This window comes from Microtus pennsylvanicus, chromosome 13 (assembly GCF_037038515.1).
Source record: "Microtus pennsylvanicus isolate mMicPen1 chromosome 13, mMicPen1.hap1, whole genome shotgun sequence".
In the NCBI taxonomy this organism is placed as follows: domain Eukaryota; kingdom Metazoa; phylum Chordata; class Mammalia; order Rodentia; family Cricetidae; genus Microtus; species Microtus pennsylvanicus.
The window spans coordinates 24824304-24844223 of record NC_134591.1 but is presented as its reverse complement, the minus strand read 5'-3'; the positions used below and the strand labels follow the sequence as shown (position 1 = coordinate 24844223).

Genomic DNA, 19920 nt, shown 5'->3' with positions numbered 1-19920 from the left:
CAGGACAGCCAGAGCTATTATATAGAGAAACCCTGTCTCTCAAAAAGCCAAACAAAAAAACCCAAGGTCTCTCAAAGTCCAAGCAGGGAAGTGGCTCTGTATTTTCTTGAGTTTCCTTTTAGAGATATTTTAAAGATAATTTAAAGAAATGCAAATGCCTACATATCTGATATTCCCTCTGTAATTTTACTGTCATCACTATAACCAATGTTATTATCGAGTGCTGTCAGATGTCAAGGGCTGAGAATGCAATACTATCCTGCAGCCAGCAAAAGGTAATCTAAGTGTGGACTAATCACAGGAGCATCCCCTTCCAGGGTTGGTGAAAGAGAGTCCTAAGCCATTCAGTTTTGCCCTAGAGGTAAAAAAGGTAAAGAAAGGAAAAGGGTACATGCGCCAACACACACTAGACGAATTCATACGTCAGATTCTGCACTGATATTTTCAATGAGCTACATCATGGGTCTCAGGAAACATCTGTGGTAGGATATACGTGTATTGCTGGTGTAGGAAAAAGAGGCACATGTGAGTCAACTAAATCCTATCTGGTCACTTTCAAGAGTGTCATAAACCACCTTTTGGAGGGATGACTTCTGCCATAGGTCAGCCATGATGGGTTCGTACGTTCCAAGGTAGGGGCATGAGGATTGGACATGTTAGGTGGGAGGAACAGGGATATGAAAGAAACACAGAGACATAGGAAAGTTCAGGGAGGGCAACTCCATGGACGCTAAATACTAAATTCACCCGCATTTATTTTTCATATGCTTTTATACCCCAATACAAAACGGGGAGGCAAAAGACGGCTTTAATCTGACACAAAGGACAATTAGAACAGTTACTTGCTTCAGTACTTGAGATATCAAGCCATTATTTCCTGAGTAAAGCATTTGATGTCTTGAGCAGGATATACAATGAATATATCCTAGACCAAGTATCCTGTAGGCAGCCTCTCCCTATGTCAAACCTCCCATTTTAAGTGAAGGAGCACAAGAGTATGCGTGAGTCCTCTGACCATTGGTCAGGGTAGAGTGGATCCACCTTTATGGGCCATCTTAATGAACAAGACACCAAATGACGACACCCTAGGTCAGGGTCTCTAGTTGTAGCCTCACCTGTTGTCAACAACTTAGAAAAAGCAAAAACTCAGCTCAGACTCTCTGGCCTCCAGTCAAGGTGGAATAGGCTCACATTCGTGGGCCCTCACACAAGAGGTTGGAGCTGAGATGCAGACCAGGTCTCTGCGACCACATGGTTTCCCCTAAGATTTCTTGATACCTGATGGTTTTCATCTGGAAAAAAAAGCTAAAAGCATTTGCAATAAAATCCTATGGTCACATTCAAGTCTAAAGTTAGCAGAAATCTTCAAGGGTCTCCTGGTGATCCTACTTTCTTATTGGCTGGGGTCGGGTAAGAAGAATCTTATCCCATTAGCCTGCACTGTGAATAACCCAGCCTGGTAGAGAGCCGTGTCCTTCGTAGACACTAGGAAAGAACTCACGGAAGTACTCACCACAGTCCAGCTACCCTGGTAAAGGGTGCAAGCTGCTGGTCTGGTTTTGTCCTGGCTGTCCTGAAACTCACTCTGTAGACCAGGCTAACCTCGAACTTAGAGATCCACCTGCCTCTGCCTCCCCAGTGTTGGGATTAAAGGTGTGCGTCACAACTCCAGAGCATCTGCCTGTCATGAAGGATTGGCTTCCTGAAATCCTTAACAAAGCAGCTGATGTATTTGACCCCGCCCCTTTCATTACTCACACTGCACAGATAGTTCTGCAATGCGTTCATTATCCCTTCTGATGGTTTATACTGATGGTCAGCTTAGCAGGGTCCTAAAGTAACCAGACCCTAGCCTCTGGGCACATTTGTGAGGGTTATAGGTTAGTTGAGGAGGAAGGACCCACCTTAAATGTGGGTGGTACCAACCCATGGGTGGTTTGTTGTCCCCAACTGAATAAAAAGGAAAGGGTCAGCCTAGCACCCCTCATTTATTCCTGCCTCCTGACTAGACACACGGGACCAGCTGCCTGCTGCTACCACTGCACCCTCTAACTGGGAGCAGAAAGAAACCTTTCCTTAAGTTGCTTTTGTCTTCTTTTGTTACAAGGAAAGTAACTAATATGCCAATCATTCCCATTTCTATACTGTTTGGCCCAGTGTTTTCTTTTACCCCACAAGAGGACATCAAAAAACCAAGTACAGTTTTCCAATTCTCTACAGAAGGCTTAACGTGATGTGGTCCAGAGTGGCGGGACTGGCTGGCTAATGGGAGCTAACTGTTACTTTGCCCCATGCGCTTGAGCAGAACGTCATGGGAGCAGAAGTGTGGCAGGGCCTTTCTTCACTTCTAGTGGGCAGGAAGCCAAGAGGAAACGCTGGTGCTCTGAAGGCCTTCTTTCTCCCTTTTATTCCATCTATACCCAAGGCAGGCCTGTCCCCTTCCATTAATCCTCTCTGAAAACACTGTCACAGACATATCCAGGGGTGTGCTCCACAACGCTTCTAGGTGATTCTAAATCCAATCACATTCACAGTAAGCATGAACTATCACACCTCACACCTAGATCATGACAGAGCTGCGTGTGGCCCTCTTCGGTGACACCATTGGCTCATTCTTCACTTCGCGGCCTACCCTTGAGGGCCAGCCCCTGCCACCGTGACCAGGGGAGCTTCCTGTCTCTGTTGTCACTTTTCTGGTTGTTACGCAAAGATAACCTGGACAGAAGCAGTTTGAGGGAAGCAAACTTGATTTTGGATCATAGTTTTAAAAGGATAAATTCCATCAGGCCTGGGAAGACATGACTCATGGGCGTGAGGCAGCTGGTCACGTGACGTCCAAAGTCAGGAGCAGAGGGAGGTGAATATGAGTGCCCCACTCACCTCCTTCTGTTGATCCAGTTTGGGGCCGCAGCCCATGGGATCCTGACACCCCCATTCAGGATGAGTGTCCCCTCCTCAGTTACACCACTTTGAAAGTGCCTTCAAAATCAAGCCCAGAGGTATTTCTCCTGTGTGATTCCAAATCCAGTCAAGACAGTAAAGATTAGCCGTCACTTTCCTTGCTTCCCAAAGCCAGTCAGCCATAATATGAAATGGATTCTTTTCTATCTTCTTCTGGGCTTTCTGTATGTCCTTCCAAGCAATGAGACGACCGAGGGAACGTCTGGTTGTTTTGATTTCTTCAGCAAATAGTCAGCACTAAGGACCACGCAGACCCTTAGAGGGTAAAATAACACAAAATATTAGGCTGTTTCATTAAGTTTAATAATTAAACCAAGGCATGCTTGCTGTGCTTCATGGTTTTACGTCAACCTGCTCAAGCTAAAGTCGTCTGAGAAGAGGGAGCCTCAGTTAAGAAAACACTTCCATAAGATAGGCGGTAGGCACACCTGAAGGGTATTTTCTTAATTTGTGATTGATGTGGGAAGGTCCAGTCCACTGTGGGTGGTTTCATCCCTGGGTTGGTGGTCCTGGGTTCTATAAGAAAGCAGGCTGAGCAAGCCCCTGAGGAACAGCACCACCACCTCTGCATCAGTTCCTAACTCCAGGTTCCTGCCCTGGAGGAGTTCCAGTCCTGACTTCCTCCCACATGAACAGTGATAGAAGTGTAAACCAATTGAACCCTTTCCTCCCCACGTCGCTGCCGGTCATGGCATTTCATCACAGCAACAGAAGCCCTGACTGAGACTCTTACATGTAACTCGAAACAAGATTTCACAGAAACAGTTAAAGGAGACTTGAACCCGAGGCTCCCGATTCCAGATCATTTTCACTCCACTACCCCGACTGGTAGTTTGCATCCCATGTCCTGCGTAGTAAGCTGAGGAATCTTGGGAAATGCACTTCTCGGAATTCAATTTTTGTCCACTGTTGATAAAGATTTTTAAGATCTCTAGATTCCTTACCAGCCATGGCATTCTGTGATTGGGAAAAAGCACAAATAAAGAGATCTGCCTCAGTACGATGCTGCAAATTGAAGGTGACTGTATCACTTGCTGTGATAGTCCCAGCTTGCTCTGAGAGCATACTGATTGGAAGATAAGCTATGTGGTCCTCCCCGCACATACAAGAGGCCAAATGAAATAAACCACGCCAGTAGACACAGGAGCCAATAAGGTGTTCCCTGGTCATATTTATTACAGGAGAGTTTTATTCGATCGCTTCTTATGTCAGTTTTCCATTTTGCTCTGTAACACACCGTCTCAAACTCAGCTTAAGACAAGCTTATTTTGGCCCATGATTCTAAGGACCAGAAGTCTGTGCTAGGCTCAGCCATACAGTTCTCCTGGGAGCAGGTTGCCATAGGAGCATCTCAGCTGAAACAGCCTGTCTGTGTTCTATATGGTCTCTAACCTTTAAGCAGTGTGCTCTGAACTTAGTCATGGGATAGCAAAAGACCAAGAGCTACAAGAATGAAGACTCCAGAACCCTCCTGAGATCTAGTTCAGAACTTGTACTCCATCACAACCTTATCATCATGACTCCATCACGACCAGCACATTGTATTGACTGAAGCCAGTCCTAAAGCCAGCCGACACCTATGGGGGGGAGGGGGGATAGAGCTCACCGACCGATGGAAGAGGCAGAGTGATGTACTGTTTTGTTTTGTTTTTTCAGCCCTACTCCAGCCCTTATTTATGTCCACAAAGGCCACTGGAGATGATATCAAGAAGAGGGGAAAAAATAGGGAAATTAAGAAACAGACATTTGCCCCTCCTTAAGGCCCACCAGCTCTGTTTCTTCTGCATTTTTTTTAAAATTCTTCCTAGGGATGAAAATCCCAAACCTTACCAGTAATTACAGGGAACACATGATTGTATAGTTCTAATTTCAGAATAAATATCACTCCCACTGTGTTCATCCCCACATCATTCCTATGCAAATGTTATGGCGATGTTTATTGACTCACACACACTTTCAGCTGAGATATTAAATAGGAGCTTCACGCTTATCGTTTTCTTAAATAAACAACTTTGTGTGAAACCAGAAAAGGCTACAGTGTAAACCTGGGCCCGAAACATACCTTTGGTGAAAACTGAAAATTAAGCACAATAGGACACATAATGTGATTTTCTCTTGTGGCCTGAGATGGGTGTTCACACAAAGGAGGGGTGTATCTCTTGAGACAGGAAAACATGATCTGTTAGTACCAGGAAGGAACCTGGACACCCAGAGAGGGGTTTGCATTTTGGGTCATGTATTCATTCTCCAAATTTTTATTGATTATCTAGCAGGAGCCAAACGCGATGTAGCAAGAACGAGGTGACTAAGACCCAGGGAGGCTGAGAGGTTTGTTCAATCACAGCTGCTAAGAGGAAAGCCAAGCCTCCTCCATACCAGGCATCCACAGTGGCTTTGCCTCCCCAGGTCTCAGCCTCTCCACCTCTTAACACCTGCGATGAAGACAGTGACGGACAGCAACAACCGTGATTGCCACGGGGGCACTTCTCATGTCTCGGGGGCTTGGCTTGGCTTTCTGTGTACATGACTCTTCAGATGGCCTAGATTTGTGTTACCCCTCCCCTCCGCGTTACAGACGAAGAAACCAAAACTTAAAGAAGTCTTCCTAAGTGAAAAACACTGCTCAGTTGAGAGTCACTATCATAACCCAGTGGCCATAGTGTGAATCTTAATAAGGCTGTGGTGGAAAACTTCTTAAAGTGTGTTTACTTCGGGGGACGGCAAGATGGCTGAGCAGGTAAAGGCAATTACTAACAAGACTTACGGCCTAAATTTGACCCACATGGGGGAGGAAGATAACAGACTCCCACAGGTTGTTTTCAGACCTTCGTACAGATATGCATAAACATGCACCTCTCCATGTGTGTGTAAGCGCGCACACACACACACTCACACACACATACTAATGAATGAACAAATAGATAAATACATAAGTGGAAAATATTTCAGATTTAATGGTAAGCTAAATGGTAAACATGGCTACGCAGAAAACGGAGGAAAGACAGCTATAAATTTGAAACCATCCTGGGCTATATAACAAGACTCCCGTCCCTTCCACCCGAAGAATATTCTTCAGTCCCTTCCACCCGAAGAATATTCTTCAGTCCATTGCACAAAGTAGATGATCAGTGACTATTAAATTTAGAACAGCCAGGACATGGCCAGTTTGCTCAGCCAGCTGTTGTCCGGTGACTTTTTCCAAACCGGTATCACACTGCTCTACTAAAAGCTTCTAATGGGAACATTAGCTGTCAATTAGGTACCCAGCCATTACATTGGAAACAAAATGAGCAGCACATGGTCACAATTTGCTCATTTGCTAATTGGTGTGAGGCCCACCCTAACAGATGTCAGGACGAGCCACCGTGGCCGACCATAGCCTGATGGGTTAGACCTTGGCTTCAGGGCTGGTCTCTCCCTTCCACGAGACTCGTAACCTAGTACCCAGGCAGATGCTCCTGGGCAGTGATGTACAGGGTGAAACCATGGAACCCACATGAGGAGCATGGTCTAGACAAGAATGAGTGGGGTGATTTCCTGGGTTGGGACACGGGGCTTGGTAAGGCATCTTGACGGAGAAACGAATTAGCCAGACTGCTGGTGCATGAAGGGTTTCCGCTTCCGAGGCAAGAACAATCCGGGAGGCTGGAGAGGCAGCTGGCCTTACAGCTGGAGCACTGACCTCTGTTTCCTGGACACTCCCGTTTTATTTCCTGACGTTGAGAAGAGAGCCCAGCATGATGATGACAGCACTCGCTCTGTCTGTGGCGGGGTGTATTTTGACCAGTTTGGGCCCTGTTTATGTGATGGTAAAACATACGTGTTAGGCACGCATTGCTGTGTAGTCAGCAGATCTGAACGTCATCTCTAGTTGAAGAGCTGGATGTAGAGTAGATAGCCAGTCTTTACCTGCTTCTAGCTGATGGTGAAGAGCTTGAACTTCACTAAGAATATTTATTTTAATAGTGTTTTTGAATAGCCTCTAATTCAACATTTGGTATTTTTGATGGGTGTTCATTATTAACTGGTATACCTCAAATTCTAATTGGTCTCAATAAAAACCCGGAGTCAGATACCAGGGGGTGAAAGGTAAGAGGTCAGAGAAACAGAGTGGCCAGTCACCAGAGTTCTCACCTCTACTAATGCTCAGACTGAACGGGCCATCCTGTCCTCAGACTGCATGCTCAGACGGCGGCTGTCTCCACCAAACCAGGCTGCACTGAGTTCCTGTCTCCTCCCGTCTTAGATTATTTTGTCTCCACCTCCCAGTGCTGGGATTAAAGGTGTAGACTCCGCTTTGAAAAAACAGTGTTTCCCCCGTCACCCACTGAAGTGCTCAGATCTCCGGGACAGACCAGAGTCCTTACCCAAAATACTTTTCTAAGAAGGAGGAGGAGCACAGGGAAACATTTAAGGGTGAGATCTGGTCTGCTCAGTGTGACATGAAGCCCCTTCCCAATTGAGCATGCCCGTTTGGTCTTATAGTCACCCCCAGAGAACACCCTGCACCGGTAACAGTCATTTCCAGAGAGAAAAGATTCTTGCGTAGTCTAAGGCCTGTGGGAATAATAATAAAAAGACTTTCTCAAAGCCTGAAATTTACAGAGATTGCAAGCCTTCTCTGGAACCCGAGAGCATGTCTATCACTGGGCTTCAGGTTTAAAAGATTGCCACACACGAATTTATCTTTTTTCTACCCATGAGCCTTTAAATGCCATGGCAGAATGGACTGCCAAGCCCAGCCCTTCAGACAACTCAGACAGCTGCTGTCCACATCAACTCCAGGAGCCGGTGCCCTGAATGGAACTGGGTGACATTATCAGAGTGTGGTTTTCTCAGCGTATAAAAGCTTTGGAATTAACAGTGTTGGCAATAATAGGTGGCGGACTCTCAAAGAGCATTCTCTTATCTGTGCCCCATGTTTTCCATCAAGGGAATCAGCAGAAACTAATTCGGTGCAAGCCACAATTTCCCTGGAATGGGACTGAATAAGAAATACTGCATTTGTTATTAAATTTATTTATTTGGTTCTTGTGATCAGAGACAACTTACAGGAGTTGGTTCTCTCCTTTCACTCCGTGTGTTCTAGGGATGGGACATGGGTGTCTGGCTTGCCAGCTGGTGACTTTACCTACTGAGCTATCTTATTGGCCATGAAAAACTACATTTCTAAGTGTCTGATTTTTTTATTGGTGCTCTAAGGGAATTTTGAGTGTGTTCACACAGTCCGAATCCAAGATGACAGGAAGTTCAGTGCTGGAAGCAGAACGGGACTTGTACTATGGGTTGGAGAGATGTAATACAGGTGCAATATAAATGTGCCAGGAACACAGTTCTGAGAATGGTGTCTTCCTGCCCCTCCCTGGCAGGGACCATTCTGATTGGGCGTCTCCATCTCTGTCCACTCCAGCTGATGGGTATTGTTAGTGACATGGAGACGATCCATCCCAGCCATCTCTGGTGGTGGCTTTCCTGATAAGTCATGGGACTCTAAGATAAATTAATCTATTTCCAACCTTCCTAATCCTTCCTGTCTTTTGTTTCATGGAATCAATTACATAAGAGGTTTAGCATAGAGATTATCATGGCACATGGTTTCCCGGCAGTAGATTCTGATGAACTGATTCTGGTGAACTTGGAAGCAAACTAAAGAAAAGGGAAGAGATAGAGGGAGAATGTACAATATATAACAGAAGGAATGACAGAGAATCCAGACCCTATAAAAGACAGGAGCAGGGGGCATTGATCTGTTAGCTACAGGTATGAACATTCTCTCAAGTGACTTCCAGAGCCCAATACGGTGGTCCATGTCACAACAGTTGGGAAGTTGAAACAGGAAGATAGGATTTGAGACCAACCTGGGCTGCATAATGAGTTCTGGGCCATCTAGGCTATCCTGGGCTATGAGACACTGTCTCAAAGAGAGAAGTTGGGGTAAGGGGAGGAAAAGGGGACAGAGGAAGGAAGAGAGGGAAATTTCTTTCTCAGTTCTACAATCATTCAGCTCCCATCAATTTAAATTTCCAAGAATGCATTTTCCTCTCCCAGTTTTAATAGGGGCAAGTAGCATCTTTTAATTGCCAATGCAACCAAGTAACAAATGTGAGAGAAATCACAGCAATGGCAAAGGCGGCTGTAGCTTTGGACTCTCTCTCCAGCATAGAGGGCAACTCTGACATGTTTCCCCTCTGGTTGTCTCGCAGGCTTCCAAGAAGTTCTTCCCTGTCACGTTCTTTGGCTCCATCACTTGGATCGCAGTTTTCTCTTACCTGATGGTGTGGTGGGCACACCAGGTAAGACTGCCGGTGGCACCCATCTGCCTGGTTTGTCTCTAGTCTTGGTTGTCAAGTGATCAATCAATGTGTTTGCCCTTTTGGAACTGTCATAATACTGAGTGTGACATAAACAAGTTTCATTACAGGACTGGATTTTCTTATTCCCCTAGCTTGGTGGTCAGAAATCAAATCAGCATAGCTGTTAAATAGCTGTGTGGAGGAAAGCAAGCCTGGCTGATTCCTGTTTTTTTGTTTTTTGGGTTTTTTTTTTTTGGCTGATTCTTCTTGTCTGTCCCCTAAGGCCTGACCAATCAGGACTTGGGCAGAACGTCAAGATTCTACCTACCTCAGTATCTTTATTTTGTCTTAGACAAGCAACTCAGCATGGCTGTCCCCAACTCTGTGTGTGTGTGAGTGTGTGTGTGCATGTGCATGTACGTGTGTGTGATGCATGTGTGCATATATGTGTGAGTCCATATGATAGGCATAAAAAGTCTTCCATGTTCTCCCTACCTTATACGACCTTGAAATAGGGTCCCTCACTAAACCTGTATCTTGCCATTTCTCAGCAAGGCTGGCAGGCAGAAAACCCCAATGTTCTTCCTATCTCTACCTCAAAGCCCCGTGCTGGGGTTACAGGCCTTTTCACATGGATGCCTGGGCTCTGAACTCAGGTCCTCATGTTTCTGCAGGGATTTAAGTGGGCTCTTACCCACTGAGCCACCTCCCCAGCCCTCACCAAGCCTTTTAACAATGGTTATTAAGAAAGGTCGTGAAGACAAAATATTCATCCTTGGGCTTTAATTTATAAATGTAACGATGCATGTCATTTTTGTCACTGTTGGCTCAGTACCAGTCATAATGCTGATCCCAAGATATGATCTCAGTGATTGCTGCCTAACAACTTGAATGAGTGATATTTGAGGGCTTCCATTCTCAAAGACGAGAGTGGAAACCATTAATTGTTGAGTGTATGCTCCATCCTGGACAGTTCACATCCCTTTGTCATTTTACTATTGTTTTTGATCATGCACACAGATTCAGATGCTATGAGAAGGAAATTATCATTATCTACAGTATACAGATTTTAAAAAATGAGTTAACAGCTAATAAGATAAATGCCCAAAAAGCTGGGCGCAGTGCCACACAAGTGGAATCCTAGCACTTGGGAGGTAGAGGCAGAAAATTCAGGAACTTGAAGCTAGCCTCATCAGAGACTTGGAAGGCATCCTGGGCTGTAGGAGGCTCAGTCATGTTCATAATCACACCACCATGCTTCTTTACAGTTTGGACTCTTCTATAAGGACTGGCATTCAAACTCCAAATATCAAAAAAAATGTGTATTTTTTAAAAGATCACCGCGATAGCATTCCTTCTAAGAATTTAAATTATTAAGAATGTATAATAGCCGGGCGGTGGTGGTGCACACCTTTAATCCCAGCACTTTGGAGGCAGAGGCAGATGGATCTCTGAGAGTTCAAGGCCAACCTGGTCTACAAGAGCTAGTTCCAGGACAAGCTCCAAAGCTACAGAGAAACCCTGTCTCAAATACCAAAAAAGAAGAAAAAAATAGGAGGAGGGGTAGATATTCAATCAATTGTAACATACTTAGGGTGAAAATCACTTAGTCAGCACGAAGAAGACCATTTTGCCTCCTGTTGCCCAAGGGAAATCACCAGCGTGATTCATGCTGCAAGCAGGAGCTTAGAGCCTACAGCAGGTGTCTTCATCACCTGTTTCTTCTTATAACTCTTTTTGCTCAAGTAATTTTATGCACAACCCCAGATGTATTGCCCTAGAAAACAAATACACAAATCAAACATTTGCTCATGATAAGTCATAAATTTATTTTAAAACAATTCTTTGGTGCGTATATAATTTAACCATTTGTTAAAGGTGAAAGCTCTTTGCATACTACTCAGAGATACTTGCTTGTTTGTTGTTGCATGAAGAATTAAACCACAGAAGCAAGTGTGATGCGGCAGGACAGAGCGCATACATGGTGCCTTTCCCTAGTTGATCACTATTTGATGTTTAGAATTGACTGCGAACATTGCATCATGCAAACATACAGTCCAATATGGTACAGATGTGTTTAGGACTACTTCAGAAATGGTTAGAGACCCTGCCCTAGTCCCAAGAGAGATAGAATTTATTTAATGTTTCTTCGTTTATTTTATGTATTTGGGCAAAGAGGCCCCTACCCATGCCAGAGCACGCGTGTGGGCGTCAGAGGACAACTTCCAGCGCCACGTCTCTCTTTCCGGTGTGCAGGCTCTGGGGATCAGGTCATCAGGCTTGGGAACAAGTGCCCTTTGCCCACCGAGCCATCTCAGGTCCTCATTTAACAACTTTCTAGGAAAGTCAAGTCAGCAACTCAAGCAGAAATTTTTATAATCTAATATTACAACATAATATAATCTAAGGTGTGGATGTTGCTTGCATGTAGATTACTTCTTTGTCATTTTTAAAGTTTTTATTACATTTATTAGTGTGTATAGAAGCGGAGAGAAGACAGTTTGCTGGAGTGTTTTTTTTTTCTTCTTCCACCATGTGAATACTGGAGCTCTAATTCAGGTGACAGGCTTGGTGGCAAGTGTCATTACCTCCCCTGGGACTTGCCTTCTAGTTGGTGGGGACAGTAGATCTGTGTGCCTGGAGGACCGAGTCGGCTCAACTATCAAAATAAAAGCCTGCCTTTAAGTTACCAGGAACCAAGATATTATGTACTTATAAATAAAAAAAGAGATTTAAAAATAAGTATTATATTCCCTAAAATTCTTTATTCCTATATTTTATTTTGCCCGTTAAATTATTTTTAAAAACTACATAAAAAAACCTTTGGATGTCATAACATTGGAAAACATTCTCTAAAATTTTTGAGAACAGCAATACACCAGTAATTCTCGAATAATGCTCCAGAAAACATAAAAGGTTTATTAAAGCCCCCACAAAGTAAGGTGCTCAAGAAACAAAAGGAAATATGTATGGTAGCTCACAGTCATTATCCTAGAATCAGGTGGCAGAAAAACAGAAACAAGAAGATCCCAAGTTGAAAGCTAGTCGAGGGCTACATAGTGAGATGCTGTCTCAAAGAAACCATGGCTGGATATGTGCCTTGATGGTAGAGTGCTCGCCTAGCATGTGCAATGCCCTGAGTTTGATCCCCAGTATAGATGGATGGATGGATGGATAGATGGATGGATGGATGGATGGATAATGGATGGATGGATAATGGATGGGTGGATGGATGATGGATGGATGGATGGATGGATGATGGATAGATGGATGGATGGGTGGATAGATGGATAGATAGATGAAGGATGGATGGAGGATAGATGGATGGATGGGTGGATGGAGGATAGATGGATGGATGGAGGATGGATGGACAGATGGACAGATGGATGGATTTTCTATTTGAGGTTAGACCAACTATCCAAACACAGCTGGCAGTCTTAAGCAAAGACCATAATGAAATAGAATACTGCACCTTCTCACTTTTCAATAATGATGTGCTATTATAAGAGCTTTCCTGAAAACTATCATTTTAGCTCACAACTTTCTCGTAAGGAAAGTATTATTATCCCTACTTGATTGCTAAGAAAGTAAGAATCAAGACACTGTACAGGGAATGGTTATCAATTGGTCAAGTCCTTACAGCAGCCCTGGGACCAAGGCCCTCTGATTCCTTGCAATTAGTTCTGCATAGCTGTTTTGTTGATTTAACTCCATATTTTTAAGCCTAAGTTCACCCAATGCCAAGTTCCCTGTGGAAATAGTAGAGGTTATATGTGTTTTACAGTGGTAGAAATAATTGAAGGTATTAAGAAAAAATGGGACATTGTCTTAACACTTAATAGTAGATTGTCAGGTGCTGGCCTTAGGCTCAAAGACCATTGGCTTTTCAAATGAATCTTGCAGCTTCCCTGACAATCTTAGCAGACAACAATGCGGTGGTTGCACTCAGGGTCTCTACAGCCCTTTATTATTTAAAATAGTCTGTTCAGTCCTCATGTGCACATCTATGACTTCCTGGGCACAGAGGCTGAATTGCATTAACTCCTTTATCAGTGACTATGGCTTATTCTTTTATCTTATATCAGCACTTACCCTAAAACAGAGGAGGGAGTCATTCAAAAAAGGTCACATAATGGTGTTGGGTTCTGCAATTTTCAGCCCTCACATTTGTCCTTGCTCTGGTATTCAGGTTGGAGAGACCATCGGCATCAGTGAGGAGATCATGGGTCTGACCATCTTGGCTGCTGGGACCTCTATCCCTGATCTTATCACCAGTGTCATAGTGGCCAGGAAGGGGCTGGGGGACATGGCCGTGTCCAGCTCTGTTGGAAGCAACATCTTTGACATCACTGTGGGGTGAGTACAGTGTTCTATACGTATGCACACCAGCTCCACTCTGTCTTTTTCATCATAGAAGCTAAAGAAACATGAGCCGGCTCTCTGAACACAAAACTTGTCCAAGTGCCAACCAAAACTTATGCCTGGGAGCGCCATTCCATTTTACCAGCTGGCTTTTTGTTTTCAGGGAACTTAATAAAACTAAGTCATCCCTAAATCAGCAGAAACACATATTTACATACAGAATGTTCTAGAAGGTAAGACTGAACTCACCACATATTATGGATGTGCACTGCCCAGTTAGGACTGGGCTGCCCTGTCAGTTTCATGGTGTTTTTTCTATCCTCTAATTACTGCCCTGACCAGGTGAGATTGGATTCAAAGGCAGCTTGGGACACACCCAGGCCCAGCACTGATATCCTGTCTTCTTGCTTGGAAAATGCTGGCAACCCAGGTTTTGTGAAAGGCAGGAGATGAGATCTTTTCCCTGAGCTGGGCAAACTGGTGCTGTCGCTGGGAATAATCTGTAGTGAGCCAGATTGGCAGGGACTCTGTTATGGCTCCCATTTCATCTAACTTGTCAAAAGTAGTTGACAAATGACCCTGCATGTCAGCTCCTGAAAAACTCAAGTCACAGAGTCTCTATGCTCTGGGATAATAGGTTTCTTGGCCCTGGAATTGGGAAATTCACTAAGAGGTATCCACTTTCTCATTGAACATTTTGAATGCTGTTCTTTTTCCTCTTCGTTAAACCATCCAGTGGTTTAATGAATATATTTGTCCTTGTTCACATGATGCTTACAGTTAGTAATTTAAGACACCCAACAGTCATGTGGATAATGTGTTATCAACCTTAGTCATTGTTCACATAGTACTTACAGTTAGCAACTGAAGACCACAACGATCGTATGGATTATGTGTGGGAGCTGGAGGGCACAGAGCTAACTAAGGCAGCAGGTAAAGATAGCTGGAACTAGAGCAGGGTCCCTGAGGACAAGTACTCTGTCTGAGAGTGAAACCCAACTGAGTTTTCACTGTCTGAATCTGCTGTCAATCATCCTCTCCCGATCATGTGCCTTTGCTGGCCACCCACCAAGAAGCCTCTTCCTCTGTCAACAGGAAACCCTGACTTCTTTTCCAGAGTCTATTCAAATCCAGGGGTTTCTACTCTGGTAGACTCAGCATATTGTATTCTCACTGTGATTATTTCCTCCTGCCAGTCTGCGAGCCCTTCAAGCATCCCCTACTGAACTCACATAGCCTAGCCCCTTGTCTAATCACGGTAGCATCTCACGAGGCTTCTAGAATGAACAGATATGTGGGTGTGTTTTCACGGAAATTGTTCTGGCATAAGCTATCAGTCCAATCCTTCCACTTACAAATTTACATTCCCCTTAGAGGGTTCAGCGAGGAGGGAGGGAGGAGAATGTCCTGTCGTGTAAAAGGAAAAAGTCTACTCCAGCTCTAAGTATTCAGATAGACGTGTCTGCCATGTTTTCCAAAGGCACATGCTCTGACAATTACAACACACTCCTTGTTCATCGTTACCAAATTAGGTATAAATAACAACAAAGGAAAGTCTCTCAGTCTTCACTAGACCTACTGCCAAAAGCCCTTCATTTTTTATCTTCTGCAAAGATGCAATAATTTTTCTTAGAGAATAGTCAGTTTTGTTCTCTTGAAGGGCATTTATCTTTTCTAAAGCTGTGTGGTCCTGGCATGGCGTGGCCTCTCCTAGTAAGCTGGCGGGCCCCATGAACTGCTCTGCTCAGTGTTTTTATAGCCCTAGAAACTAACACTGACTTCAGGTATTTCAACCAGTTGCACCCCAGGTTAACCAGTGTCTTTCAATGGAGCTTTTCTCTTTTTTTCTTTTGCTTTATGCTGCTATGGGAATTTTATGGATACCTTTATATAGAAAATTCTCTTTCAATTATTTCATTAGAATATATCCCTTAAAAGAGCAATAACAAACTATGTATTTTGAATATTTTAATGGATATTGATATATTTTATATATTTCTTTTCCAAAATGTGTTCAGTTTTATGTTTTTATTGTCAGGACACTGATTGCACTGTTAACAATACAGTGAGTATAGTTTCTCTATAGTCAGTCTTGCCATCATTTTCTATGCACATGTAAATAAATACATAAGGGTTTTAGAAGATATATATAGAAATCAATAATGAAAAAAATCAATAATGATCTACCACCCATTCATATATTTTGCGTGATTAAAATTACATTGCTAGTTTTATTTTTGCCATTCATTTTTTCAATTAAAATTATACACAAGGCCCTGCATTCAATCCCAGCACGTCAGTAAGTAGATATCATGTGAGCAGTGGAAGCAGAGGGATCAGAAAATCAGCATTATCCTCAGTCAAATAGCAAGTTCACAGTCAGCCTGGGCTACACATGAGACGACTCTGACTCAAAAAAAAAAGACTAAATTGAAACTTACATCATGAGTATTTTCCTATTAGCACTATAAGGCCTGCAGAGTTTGTTATTCAACAGTTTAGCTTGGTTGTGTCGTGGTCTCATGCAGCCCAGGCTGGCCTCACACTGCCTATGTAGCCGAGAACTCCTGATGCTCCTGCCTCCGCATCCCAGGTGCTGGATTTCAGGCACCACGTCTATCTTAGGCAATGCTGACGAACTCAAGGCATCTCGCATGCTAGGCAAACCCTCTTCCAGCTGCTCGGAAGTCCCGATCTCTAAGCTTGTGATTTTAAATAGCCCCATAACATTACACCGGCCTGCGCACTCTCTAACTGGTTCCTTATTGCTAGAAATTATAAAAAAGATCCCCAACTTCCTCCTCAAATAACACTGAAATGATCATTCTTCTGATTGGAGTTGCATTTGCAGCCCATTCCCTCCTTATGCTTGATTACTGACAACAGAGGTGACAGATCAAGAGATGTGGGAAATGTCACTCCCTGAAAAGAGGTTTTACGAATTATATGAAATCCCACCAGCCTCGACTTTACCCAAGTCAGTTGTGCATGTGTGTATGGGTGTGACTGTGGGTCGGTCAACTCTCCGCCCCCGTAATAAACATCTAAGTTCTGTCTCCTTAAAGGAGAAATGGTTTATTTTGGCTTAGGGCTTCAGAAGTGTCAGCCTGTGGTCTCTTGTCCCTCTTGCTTCGGGCTCTGGGCAGCCAGTGTATCACAGTGGGAGTGCATGGCAGAGAAGGTCTGTTCACCTCAATGTGGCCAGGTAGCAAACGAAACAACAGAAAGGGACCAGGGTCCCAAAATCCCATTCAAGATCATCCTGTTGACCTATCTTCCTTCCATCCGCCTCCTAAAGGTTCCATCACCTCCCAAAAAGCCTCAGACCAGAGACCACACCTTTAACACACAGCCTTAAAGGAATGTTCAAGACCCAACTATGGCATGGAGTTTAGTGGGAGTGAAGTGTTTGGCTCCCACAGCCCAGAGAGATCCTCTGAAGTAAGCATCTCCCACCCAGGCTCTACCGAGCAAAACACCTGTGCTGTCATCGCAGGTTCTGATGTCAATCACTTGAGCTTTGCCCAAGTCAGCAAGGACCCCAGGGGGTCAGCAAGTGCTGGGCCTGGGAATTTGAAAATGCATACACACTGTGGGCTCTAGTTTCACACACAGTTTCTTTCACTATTGGCTGTTTTTAAAATAATGTTTATGTCTTATTTGCTTTTCCGTTAGGAAATTTGGGATTCGTAAAGTTACTTCCTCCCCTACATCCCATCCTAGCCAGGCGCCTGTAACTGGCTGCACGCCACAGAGCTGCCTCCAGAGGGCAGCACACCACTAGAACCTGATATTTTCAGCCATGTTTCTAATATCTGTGTCTTCCCAGCAATGGCTCTGCCTGGTAGATGTCAGAGTCATCACTCTGGTTAGGGAGCAGTGGGTATTGTTGGATTTCAAATGTCAGTTTAAAGCAAGAAAACTGTTAGTAAATTTTATAATAAAGTTTTTTTAATTCATTATAAATTAGCAACCCTCTTTTGTTTATTGTTTGAGATGGGGGCGGGGGTGGTCTCACTGTGTAGTGCCAGCTATCCTGGAACTCACTCAGTAGATCAGACCAGACCTCAAAACTCACAAAGATTGGCCTGCCAATCTCTGTCACCTGTGTGCTGGGATTAAAGGCACACACCACTATGCCAGCCCTAGACCCTTTTTAATAAATGATTATCGCAATCCTTCCCAGCATAAACTTCAGACTGCCACACAGTGCCTTGGTCCCCACTACCATCCTACAGCCTCACTGTGTTTTAGGTTCTCAGAGGAGTCCTGGCTGCTCTGTCTCCGTTCTGAAGGCGAGGTGGCCTTTTCTCCATTTTCACCACTCATTCCTCTACCATTTCCTGCTGCCCTCTCCTCCCTTCGCCTCGTACAAACTTGGTCCACCTTTTCAGGGCTGGGAGCACACTGTAATCTCCCCTAGGAAGAAAACAAAAGCGAATTCGGATCAAATTCCGAGGTCACCCGTAGCATCACGCCTTTGATGTGGTCCACGGGAGAACGAATGAGTCAGGAGACTGGTCAAGATTCCAAAGCTCCACACCACCACCACCACCCCCGCCCCCAGACTCCCTTACATAGTTTCCCGGCCCAGCCGTTTATCCTCGCAACCCTAAAGAATCATCCCCCTCGGGGGCCCTAGGCAGGGGCTTCCTCGCCACACCTGACTGCTCTCTCTCTCTCCTTCCTCTCCTGCCGGCTTCTCTTCCTCTCAGGCTCCCCCTGCCCTGGCTCCTCTACACCATCATCCACAGATTCACGCCGGTGACTGTCAGCAGCAACGGCCTCTTCTGCGCCATCGTCCTCCTCTTCATCATGCTCCTCTTTGTCATCCTTTCCATCGCCCTCTGCAAGTGGCGGATGAACAAAATACTGGGCTTCATCATGTTTGGCCTCTACTTCGTGTTCCTGGTGGTCAGCGTCCTCCTGGAAAACAAAGTGCTCGAGTGCCCTGTCTCCATCTAGTGGAAAAGCCATATCTTCAACCAATAGCATGGATGGTCCCTCCTGGCTCTGGGCTCCGGGCTCCTTGCAGAAGCCTTGAGAAGAGGCAGCCTGTGCGCAGCCCTGGGAGGCAAGCGTCCCTCCTTGGAGGGCGGAGGAAGGATGGATTCTCATGGGGCCATTCGCTTCACGGGCACCTCACCCTTGCCTGCAGAAACGACTCCATGGAAGAGACAAAGAGAACCGTCTCTCCATCACCACTGACAGGTACTCCTCGCTGGTCGGAGGTACATTCATTGTGATGACGCGAAAGAGGACAGAGGCTATACATACACATGAATATAAATATTATAAATATATACACATGAGCGTACAAATCCTGCCTGTTTCTGTACTATACCTCTCCTCCTAGACCTATAGATTAATACATAACTGTACACAGAAAGAGAAATTATATATATATAAACATATATATATATTTAAGTGCAAATGCATCTTTTCAGGGATAGCGCTAGCGTAATTATAGTTCCTATTTGAAGAGGGGCATCAACCTTCAACCTTCAGTTTGTGTGCTTTGCCTCTCGAGTGCAAAAGGTGAATTAACAGAATCAGTAGGCCGAGCACTCTTTGCTGTGATTTCCAGCCTGCTTTGGACATACTGCGTTGAGTTAAATAGTTTGCAGAGAGGAAAGCTCAGAAGAGAGAGTCTGTTGGAGCCCTGTTAGAACCTCTAAAATACTGTCACAAGCCAAACAACCCATCCCCACTGGGATGCTCTGACTGAGACCCATGGAATTCCTTAAGACAGAGGGGAAACTCAGACCCGGTGGCAACCAAAGGAACTGAAGAAGGTTAGGTTGTTTCGTTTTGCTTTTTTTTTCTTGTATTGCCCCAGCATGATTAGTGCTTTTCTAGGACAGCAAACTTCTACAAATTGAGCCTGTCTTGTTCCAGTGCATGGCCCATCATCATCAAAAGAACAAGGGCGATCTTAGCCGTGGTTGTCGTCGGACACGCTTTAATGCCAAGGGCTCACACACAGTCCAAAGTCCTGCCAAGAGAGCTGAGATGTGTGCCGAGAGACACCATCCAGCAGAGGTGCTCAGTGGGAGTGGCCACTGATGGGGACATAAGGGCATAGCTCCTCAGAGCACTTCTCAGTGTGGCCACAAAGGGCTGCCACATCTAAACATCATTCTCAGTAGATCTAAACTAACAGACTGACCGTGCTTGATTGAGGCAGCTCAGGTTTGTCTGATCCACTTGGTGTCCCCACCCCCCACCCCAGAACAGTTTCCAAGTCCTGAGTCATGAATTTGGTGTAGACCCATGCAACGCTCCTCCCTCCATCGTGAGCCCA

General features: G+C 44.7%; 1 protein-coding gene across 4 annotated transcripts in view; it reads left to right on the top strand.

Annotated features, from left to right (window-relative positions):
• The window catches only part of Slc24a2 (solute carrier family 24 member 2), a 237039-nt gene extending 218105 nt beyond the window's left edge, over window positions 1-18934 (top strand). For 3 of the 4 annotated variants that reach the window (XM_075946778.1, XM_075946777.1, XM_075946775.1), the window contains 3 exons: window positions 9165-9254; window positions 13444-13610; window positions 18332-18934. In XM_075946778.1, coding sequence (XP_075802893.1) covers window positions 9165-9254; window positions 13444-13610; window positions 18332-18581 — 507 coding nt within the window. In that variant the 3' untranslated portion in view covers window positions 18582-18934. The remainder of the gene's footprint in view (window positions 1-9164; window positions 9255-13443; window positions 13611-18331) is intronic. The other variant, XM_075946776.1, reaches the window with a different exon arrangement.
• Window positions 18935-19920: the final 986 nt, after the last annotated feature.